The sequence below is a fragment of the Hippopotamus amphibius genome, chromosome 17 (assembly GCF_030028045.1).
Source record: "Hippopotamus amphibius kiboko isolate mHipAmp2 chromosome 17, mHipAmp2.hap2, whole genome shotgun sequence".
NCBI lineage: Eukaryota > Metazoa > Chordata > Mammalia > Artiodactyla > Hippopotamidae > Hippopotamus > Hippopotamus amphibius.
The window spans coordinates 62,290,149-62,300,679 of record NC_080202.1 but is presented as its reverse complement, the minus strand read 5'-3'; the positions used below and the strand labels follow the sequence as shown (position 1 = coordinate 62,300,679).

General features: G+C 42.2%; 1 protein-coding gene across 1 annotated transcript in view; it reads right to left on the bottom strand.

Annotated features, from left to right (window-relative positions):
- Positions 1-3,081: 3,081 nt before the first annotated feature.
- Positions 3,082-10,531, bottom strand: part of ABCA6 (ATP binding cassette subfamily A member 6) — a 65,636-nt gene continuing 58,186 nt past the window's right edge. The window contains exons 37-39 of the mRNA XM_057716163.1: positions 10,429-10,508; positions 5,034-5,089; positions 3,082-4,901 (exon numbers count right to left, since the gene is read on the bottom strand). Coding sequence (XP_057572146.1) covers positions 4,800-4,901; positions 5,034-5,089; positions 10,429-10,508 — 238 coding nt within the window. The 3' untranslated portion in view covers positions 3,082-4,799. The remainder of the gene's footprint in view (positions 4,902-5,033; positions 5,090-10,428; positions 10,509-10,531) is intronic.

The following is a 10,531-nucleotide window of genomic DNA, read 5'->3' as shown; positions in this document are numbered from 1 at the left end:
TTAGGTAGATAAAGCAGCCTCCAGTCAGACATAATTTCCATCCCAACAATTTCCATCCCAGTAATACTGATACATTCAGGGAAAGGAGACGTGATCACTTCACATAAACTTTGCTCAAAAATTTAGTTTTTGCCTACCTTTTCACCTTAATCCCAATGGCCTTTGCATCTTCTTATCCTCCCTATCTAAATTTAGCTGCCAGTAAGACTTCACCAACAGGTTTCAAATCACAGCGCACAGGGCTTCTGTGTCCAGGAGCCCCAGAAACTCTCTCCCCCTCCCCCTCCCACGCTACCCACACAGGTGCACAGGGCCTTGGGTCCCCACCAGGTAGGACCCGAAGACTCTGGCCTCTCCTTCAATCTTTACACTAATTAATCTGCTTAGCCAACAGCCCAGGCCATTCTGGGGCGGGGCAGGGGAGCGGATCGCATCACGTTTGCCTTCTGGTTTTTTGCATTCTCCCAAACTGGGGTAAATGGAGGCCTTGTTTGGGGCCTTCGGCTGTTGGGGAGCAGCAGGGAGTCCCACCGGCCCACCCAACCTTCCGCAGCACTGCGTCTGCACCACCAACGTCCACCACATCCATCCCGCTTCTCCTGAACCTTCTGAAGACCTGCCCCCTCTGAAGACCTGCCCCCACTAGGTCAAGTTCCTCGCCGCTCCTTTCAGTCTCTCCTCATTTTCTCTTTAGTGACCTTGGAAAAATGAGACAGCAAATCTGATACAGCTTCTCAGACTGTTGAATTTTGCAAGAGCAATGTCACACGGGTGCCCCCGTAGAGGACACCGCCTTCATCACAGCGTTTACCATCACCCGGTCACAGGCACGTTCCGCGGGCGAGTGTCCGGGGCATCGCGACGCCAGTCTCACTGGCATGTGAGGCGTATCGGCCGCTTCATCGGAGGCTCCAGCAGGCACCTCTAGGGGCAGCTGGGCAGTCGCCCTTCTCAGACTGAATGCCTTTTCTGGTGGCTGTTACGCCGTCCCCCGGGCTGGCCATTCCCTCAGGAATAACCTTCTGTGAGTCAGGGTCACGTGGGGCCATCTGTGGCTGTTCAGCGGTGAGCTGCAGGTCCTGGAAGAGCCTCCCGTGCCCCTCCCCTCGGCAGCCCTCAAAACCAAGACCCAGCCCCCCGATTAGCCAGCCTCACTCTCCACTGCAGTCAAGGCCCTTCAGGAAGCTGGCGATACCAGTCTCCGAAACGAGACGCCTTCCTGCTGCACCCGCGCCTCCGTGGTTTCTTGGTTTTTCTCTCCACCGCCCTGCCTCCCTTTTCGGAGACCAGAAGCCTCAGGGGTAATAACTTCCTGGCATGAGTTCTCCCTTTGCCGGCAGCTGTGACGTTAGTGGCCGAAGCTAAGACTGAGCCAAAGCTGAGCCTGCCCCAGCATCAAGGTCCAGCTCAGCACGTTCTCGCACTTCGGCCACTGCAGACACCAATCACGTAGGGGCTGTGCGTTTAGCACACATACCGGTCTGCATTTCCTTGCGTGTCCAGTGAACCACTGTGTCTACTCTCATCTCTGATTCCACAGGTAAGTGTTACCTTTAGTAGCTGATGTTTGTACCTCGGGTGACGGGGTGGCCATCAGGGACCAAAGGTTCCCCATCCCCCACCCCTGCATACGTTCTCTTCCCGACCCACACGTTTCCGTGAGCCACAGCTGTTCTAGCACATTCCACTTCTCTGACACAAGTGTCTAGGAAAAATACACTGTGTTTTCTTTTCTTCCCACACTTCAATTCTGGCCCCCACATGTGTGGGGTTTTGGCCGTACTAACCAATTCTCCAACACCAGCTGGGAGCTGGAGAATTCAGTTCAATTCAATTTGGTTCTAGCACTAGCTCTCTGGTTAGGTCAGATCCCACAGGTTAAGGCTCAGTCCCAGAAAACGACTCCCACTACGGATGCTAAGGGCACGTCCCCAGGTGGTCACCTGTGCTTCTGACCAACCAGCCGTAAGTTGGTCCTCCCGTGGGTCCCTCCTTGGGCTCAGCACTCCCTCCTCGGGCTCAGCACTCAGCACAGAGCTCAAGGAAAGTCTTACTTATGTTCACAGGTTAGTTATATAAACAGGATGCGATAAAGGATTCAGATAAGTAGCCAGCTGAAGGGAACCACAGGGTGCGAGTGAGGTCCGGAAGGGTCCCGGGCATGGGAGCTGGGGTCCCTGTGGAGCTGGGGTGCACCGCCCTCCCGGCACGTGCATGTGCTCACCAACCCAGAAGCTCCCTGAACCCAGGACCTTTGGGATTTTGATGGAAGCCTCACCAGCTAGGCACGATCGACCACTCACCCGATGTACAGCCCCTCTCCCCTCTCCACAGAATGGGAGGCGAGGCTGAGAGTACCAGGTTTGGGGCCATAGCTTGGTCCTTCTGGTGACCAGCTCCCTCCAGGAGCCCACTAAGAACTGCCTCAGTAGAATAAAAGATGCACTCATCCCCCAGGACATTCCCAGGAATTTAGGAGCTCTGTGTCAGACACTCCTATTGCTCAGGAAATTATGAGGGTTTAGAAGCTCAAAGACCAAACATTAGCAGAAACCAAGGGCAGAGAGCAAGCAAGGTACGTATTTTCTTATTCTTTTACACAAGCAAACACAGAGAATCACAGCCACGATCAGCTTACCTGGAGCAGAAGCCACCGGAGCAAGCGCGCGAACAGTGATTGTGATGAATTGCTTGAGGCTGAGTGTGGAGCAGGTGAGAGAGGACACTCCTGGGGTCAAGAGTATGGAGGCGGGGGCAGAAGCCGGTGGGTGGACCCGGAGGGGGACAAAGAATACAGGCCTGGAAAGACGCGTCTGCTGCTTGAGATCTGAAACTAAAGCGGGCGAGGAGGAGAGAGATCCTCGGACCTTTCTCTTCCACTCTCCCAACTCTTGCTGCTACTCTCTATTGGGTTGGTCAAACCCAGCTGGAAGCCAGTTGGGGTTTGTGCTGCAAATCGGGGAGGTCAGCCTCCTCTGGAAGGGGGTGTTAGGAAAGGAGAGAACACACCCAGTACAAGATCTGTCCGCAACAGCATCAGAGATGGTACAAGCTCTTTATCCTTTAAAACAAAATCCCTCCCTTTGTTTCACTCTCATCACCTTCTCTTTTGGAAGCCATTCACCCGCCCTTGAACGCAATCCCAATAAAACACAAGTTAACATCTTCAAAAACAACCGTGTTATGATGGTTTTACCAAACTATGTCCAGATCAACCTTTTAAACTATTCATAGTACTACATCTGATATTGTTTATTCAGTACTTTGTAGACTTGTCTGTATAACAGTTAAGAAAATGTATAATTTATAAGGAGTATAAGTAAAGAGTTCATCATATTGTTATGTAAAATGATTGTATATGTTGTGATGTTGTACAATTAAACAAGACAGGATTATTTATTGCTTCAGTTTTAGAAATAATTTAAATTCAGCTCTCATTGTGATGTGGGTTTACTTTTATAGGGCACTAAGGGCCCCTGAATAAACAGTAAACTATACATCATTTATCATAGATTTGGAAATATAATGTTCCCGACATAATTATGATATATGTAAAATATACAGATAAAATATTTAACCATGTAAAAAGTTTATAAAAGGGATAAGAGAAAGATTAAAGTACAATGATAAATGAACAAAGAATAAACACAATTAGCACAAAATACAATGCAAACATACAAAGCTGCAGCCTCATCATTAGTTTAAAAGTAAATTAAAATAATTTCCATGTTATATCAGCAAATATGCATATATATTTAAGCAGGAAATTACATGTACTAATCATGATTCCAACCATGTAAAACAATGCGCTAGAGAAAAAGGGAAATAGTTGATTGGGGGGTAGGGAGAAATGGTGGTGACTCTTCTTTTCAATACATTCAACTTCTGTATTTTTCTCTATTATACACATTTTCTTCTATAAGCATAACAATTTTTTTTAAAGTTATGTAACACATCACCCCCAGAAAGCAGCAAGAATACTACTTTGTCTTCAAAAAAATTTCTGGTGATATTCAAAATGAAATAGCTATTGTTTAAGGAAAAAAATAAAATAATATGTAAAGCTGGCACAGATTTTTTTTTTAAGTAATACAAAAGCTATGTGCACGTGTGTGCATATATCTTCTTAAAACAGCAGTAAATACACAGAAAACTATTGATCAGGTGATAAGGGAAATCAGTGCCCCCACAATCATAAGAACAGAGTCAAATCTTTAAAAATCTGAACAAATACTGCTGTGACTCCCATTGTTTTCAAAAGGTGTATTTGAATTACTTTCCAAATGCACGTGCTTGTTCATTTGTGAATAAGGGAACTCCTGATCCTGTGACTTTTAAAACAATTTCTGAAGAGGTTTCGGAGGGAGACCCTGGGTTGTATTTGTGTGTTAAAGCAAACTTGCACACCCAGTGTATCCAAACCAGCCTGCAACAGCCATGCAGTTTCTAGCTGTTGAATATGTCCCCCACCTATGTCAGCAAGGGAATTTTAGAAAGCCCTCATATTTCTCAAAAAGTCGTATTTCAAAACATTCCAGATGTGTGGCTTTATTTTCACAGCTGTCTATGCCTGGCTCTTCAGGTATCTTTACTAATACTTTGCATTGTCTTTATCATAGATTTTCTATCACTCCAAAATTTAAAGGGAAGAATAATTTTTTTTAATTTATTCATTTACTGACTAAATATACAAAATATACCTAATATTGATGTTAAATTTTTTAACTATACACACTGCTAATTATTACATATGACATAAGCTTATATGACATCAACAAAGAATGATTAGACTTGAGGTTTCAAGGGTCCTCTGAATGAGGGAGGAGTTTCCATCTCATGGTTGTATCAACCTCTTCATCAGAATTTCCCAGGTCCTGCTCCTTAGAAAGCTCTAAGAACACCTAAACAGGCGACAAAGAAGAAGGAAAAGGAGTTAGCAAGCTGTTGGCTGTCTTCTAAATAAACAGGAAGCACACATGCTACTTTCATATGAAATTTACAGAGATGATACCACATCACACAGGTGGACTCACCTTTTCCAAGGTGCACTGAGAGAGGTTGTATTCTTCCAGGTTAAAGTTATGTTTCACTGAAAAAAAAAAAAAGACTAGTGGTAGACGCTTACAATTTATTGATTACCATTTTTCAAAGTCATCTGAAATAAAACTGCCAATATCAATATAAATGGAATACAGAGCTGAAAGAACAAATGCTTGGTTAGAGAAGGAAATAGTGAAAAGTCATAGCATCAATATAAATACATATTTTTTGCTGATATTATAATTATTTATTGTTTTTATTGGGGTATAGTTGCTTTACAATGTTGTGTTAGTTTCTTCTGTACAATGAGGTGAATCAGCTATACGTATACATATATCCCCTCCCTCTTAAGCCTCCCTCCCTCCCTCTTCCCACCCCACCCCTCTAGGTCACCACGGAGCACCGAGCTGAGCTCCCTGTGCTGTACAGCAGGTTCCCACTAGCTATCTATTCACACGTGGTAGTGTATATATGTCAATCCCAATCTCCCAATTCATCCCATTTCCTCTTCCCCCACCCCCATGTCCACATGTCCATTCTTTACATCTGCACCTCTATTCCTGCCCTGCAAATAGGTCATCTGTACCATTTTTCTAGATTCATATGGTATTTGTTTTTCTCTTTCTGACTTCCTTCACTCTGGATGACAGACTGTAGGTCCATCCATGTCTCTAAAATGTCCCAATTTCATTCCTTCTAATGTCTGAGTAATATTCTATTGTATATATGTGCCACATCTTCTCTATCCATTCATCTGTCGATGGACATTTATGTTGCTTCCACATCCTGGCTCTCGTAAATAGTGCTGCGATGAATGCTGGGGTGCATGTGTCTTTTTGAATTATGGATTTCTCTGGGTATATGCCCAGGAGTGGGATTGCTGGGTCATATGGTAGTTCTATTTTTAGTTTTTAAAGGAACCTCCATACTGTTCTCCATAGTGGCTGTATCAATTTACATTCCCACCACTAGGGCAAGAGGGTTCCCTTTCCTTCACACCCTCTCCAGCATTTACTGTTTGTAGATTTTTTGATGATGCCCATTTTAACCGGTGTGAGGTGATACCTCATTGTAGTTTTGATCTGTATTTCTTTAATAACTAGTGATGTTGAGCAGCTTTTCATGTGCCTCTTGGCCATCTATATTTCTTCCTTGGAGAAATGTCTATTTAGTTCTTCTGCCCATTTTTTAATTGGGTTGTTTGTTTTTTTTTGATATTGAGATGCATGAACTGTTTGTATATTTTAGAGAGTAATCCCTGTCAGTTGCTCTGTTTGCAAATATTTTCTCCCATTCTGAGGGTTGTCTTTTCATCTCGTAATGGTTTCCTTTGCTGTGCATAAGCTTTTAAGTTTAATTAGGTCCCATTTGTTTATTTTTGTTTTTGTTTTCATTACTCTAGGAGGTGGATCAAAAAAATTTTTGCTGTGATGTATGTCATAGAGTCTTCTGCCTATGTTTTCCTCTAAGAGCTCTATAGTGTCTGGTCTTACATTTACATCTCTAATCCATTTTGAGTTTATTTTTGTGTATGGTGTTAGGGAGTGTTCTAATTTCATTCTTTTACATGTAACTGTCCAGTTTTCCTGGCACCACTTGGTGAAGAAACTGTCTTTTCTTCACTGTATATCCTTGCCTCTCTTGTCATAGATTAGGTGGCCACAGGGGCATGGGTTTAATCTCTGGGCTTTCTACCCTGTTCCTCTGATCTATATTTCTGTTTTTGTGCCAGTACCATACTATCTTGATTACTGTAGCTTTGTAGTATAGTCTGAAGTCAGGGAGCCTGATCCCTCCAGCTCCATTCTTCTTTCTCAAGATTGCTTTGGCTATTTGGGGTCTTTTTGATATGACTGAAAAGGGGTTAAAATCTAAAGTATATAAACATCTCATATAACTCACCATCAAAAAAACCCAAACAACTTGATTAAAAAATGGGCAGAGGATCTGAATAGACAGTTTTCCAAAGAAGACATACAGATGGCCACAGGCACATGAAAAGATGTTCACCATCACTAATCATCAGGGAAATGCGAATCAGAACCACAATGTGGTATCACCTCACACCTGTCAGAATGGCTATCACGAGAAAAACAAAAACAAATACCAAATGTTGGTGAGGATGTGGAGAAAAGGGAACCCTGGTAAACTATTGGTGGGAACGTAAAGTGGTGTAGCCACTATGGAAAACAGTATGGAGGTTCCTCAAAAAACTAAAATTAGAGCTAGCATATGACCCAGCAATCCCACTCTTGGGTCTATACCCCCCAAAAAATGAAAACACCAATTCAAAAAGACACATGGCTAGCACTCATTGATGAGTTTAGTAAAGTAGCAGGATACAAAATTAATGCACAGAAATCTCTTGCATTCCTATACACTAACAACGGAAGAGCAGAAAGAGAAATTAAGGAAACTCTCCCATTCACCATTGCAACCAAAAGAATAAAATACCTAGGAATAAACCTGCCTAAGGAGGCAAAAGATCTGTATGCAGAAAACTTTAAGACATTGATGAAAGAAATCAAAGATGACATAAACAGATGGAGGGATATACCATGTTCCTGGATTGGAAGAATCAACATCGTGAAAATGACTGTACTACCCAAAGCAATTTACAGATTTAATGCAATCCCGATCAGATTACCAATGGCATTTTTCACAGAACTAGAGCAAGAAATCTTACGATTTGTATGGAAACGCAAAAGACCCCGAATAGCCAAAGCAATCTTGAGAAGGAAAAATGGAGTTGGTGGAATCAGGCTTCCTGACTTCAAACTATACTACAAGGCCATAGTGATCAAGACAGTATGGTACTGGCACAAAAATAGAAAGGAAGATCAATGGAACAGAATAGAGAACTCACAAGTAAGCCCAAACACATATGGGCACCTTATCTTTGACAAAGGAGGCACGAGTATACAATGGAAAAAAGACAGCCTCTTCAATAAGTGGTGCTGGGAAAATTGGACAGCAACATGTAAAAGAATGAAATTAGAACACTTCCTAACACCATACACAAAAATAAACTCCAAATGGATTAAAGACCTACATATAAGGCCAGACACTATCAAACTCCTAGAGGAAAACATAGGCAGAACACTCTTTGACATACATCAAAGCAACATCCTTTTTGACCCACCTCCTAGAATCATGGAAATAAAATCAAGAATAAACGAATGGGACCTCATGAAACTTAAAAGCTTTTGCACAGCAAAAGAAACCATAAACAAGACTAAAAGGCAACCCTCAGAATGGGAAAAAATAATTGCCTATGAAACAACGGACAAAGGATTAACCTCCAAAATATACAAGCAGCTCATGCAGCTTCATACCAAAAAAGCAAATAACCCAATCCACAAATGGGCAGAAGACCTCAATAGACATTTCTCCAAAGAAGACATACAGATGGCCAACAAACACATGAAAAGATGCTCAACATCACTCATCATCAGAGAAATGCAAGTCAAAGCCACAATGAGGTATCACCTCACACCAATCAGAATGGCCATCATCACAAAGTCTGGAAACAACAAATGTTGGAGAGGGTGTGGAGAAAAGGGAACTCTCCTGCACTGTTGGTGGGACTGTAAGTTGGTACAGCCACTATGGAAAACAATTTGGAGGTTCCTTAAAAAACTACAAATAGAACTACCATATGATCCAGTCATCCCACTCCTGGGCATATACCCAAAGAAAACCATAATCCCAAAAGAAACTTGTACCATCATGTTTATTGCAGCACTCTTTACAATAGCCAGGACATGGAAGCAACCTAAATGCCCATCAACAAATGAATGGATACAGAAGATGTGGCATATATATACAATGGAATATTACTCAGCTATAAAAAGGGATGAGATGGAGCTATATGTAATGAGGTGGATAGAACTACAATCTGTCATACAGAGTGAAGTAAGTCAGAAAGAGAAAGACAAATATTGTATGCTAACTCACATATACGGAATCTAAAAATGGTACTGATGAACTCAGTGACAAGAACAGGGAAGTAGATACAGGGAATGGACTGGAGAACTCGAGGTATGGGAGGGGGCGGGGGGTGAAGGGGAAACTGAGAAGAAGCGGGAGAGTAGTACAGACATATATATACTACCAACTGTAAAATAGTCAGTGGGAAGTTGTTGTATAACAAAGGGAGTCCAACTCGAGGATGGAAGATGCCTTAGAGGACTGGGGCAGGGAGGGTGGGGGGGAATCGAGGGGGGGGCGTCAAGGAAGGGAGGGAATATGGGGATATGTGTATAAAAACAGTTGATTGAACCTGGTGTACCCCCCAAAAAAATAAAATAAAATAATAATTAAAAAAAAAAAAAAAAGACACATGTACCCCAATGTTCATAACAGCATTATTTACAATAGCCAAGATATGGAAGCAACCTAAATGTCCATCAACAGATGAATGGATAAAGAAAGTGTGGTATATATCTACAATAGAATACTACTCAGTTACAAAAAAAAAAAGAAAGAAAGAAATTTTGCCATTTGCAACAACATGTAAACATAGATGGACCTACTGGAGGATATCATTCTTAGTAAAATAGGTCAGACAAAGACAAATACTGTATGTTATCACTTACATATGGAATCTAAAAAATACAACAAAAAAAAGAATATAACAAAATAGTAACAGACTCACAGATAATAACAGATAATGAAAAACAGCAGGACTTCCCTGGTGGCACAGTGATTAAGAATTTGCCTGCCAATGCAGGAGACATGGGTTTGATCCCTGGTCCCAGAAGATCCCACATGCCATGGAGCCACAAAGCCCGTGCGCCACAACTACTGAGCCTGTGCTGTAGTGCCCACGAGCCACAGCTATTGAGCCCATGTGCCACAACTACTGAAGCCCGTGCTGCTAGAGCCTGTGCTCCACAACAAGAGAAGCCACTGCAATGAGAAGCCCACGCACCACAACTAGAGAAAGCCTGCGTGCAGCAACAAAGAACCAACACAGCCAATAAATAAATAAATAAATATAAAAAACAGTCATAGACTCACAGATAGTGAGTAATAGACTCGCTAGAGAAAAATCTAGTGGTTACCAGTGAGGAAAGGGAAAGGGGGAGGGGCAAGACAAAGGCAGGGGATTAAGAGGTACAAACTACTCTGCGTAAAGTAAATACGCTCTAAGGATACCTTACACAGCACGGGGAATACAGCCAACATTTTGTAATAATTTTAAATGGGGTATAATCTATAAAAATTTTGAATCATTATTCTGTATACCTGAAAGTATCAATAATATAATATCGTAAATCAACTGTACATCAATTAAAAATGAAAAAAATAAAGTTAAATACAAAAACTATTATCTAATTCTGGATTAATTCTTCAAAAGTTTTATTTAAAAATGGTCATTCTTACCTGCCTCTAATTTGTGAAAGGCCTGAGACAGAGGGTGGACTTCCTCCACGGGCAGTTTATAGGCCAAGAAGGAGGAATACCTAGAAGTAGAAAAATGTCATAC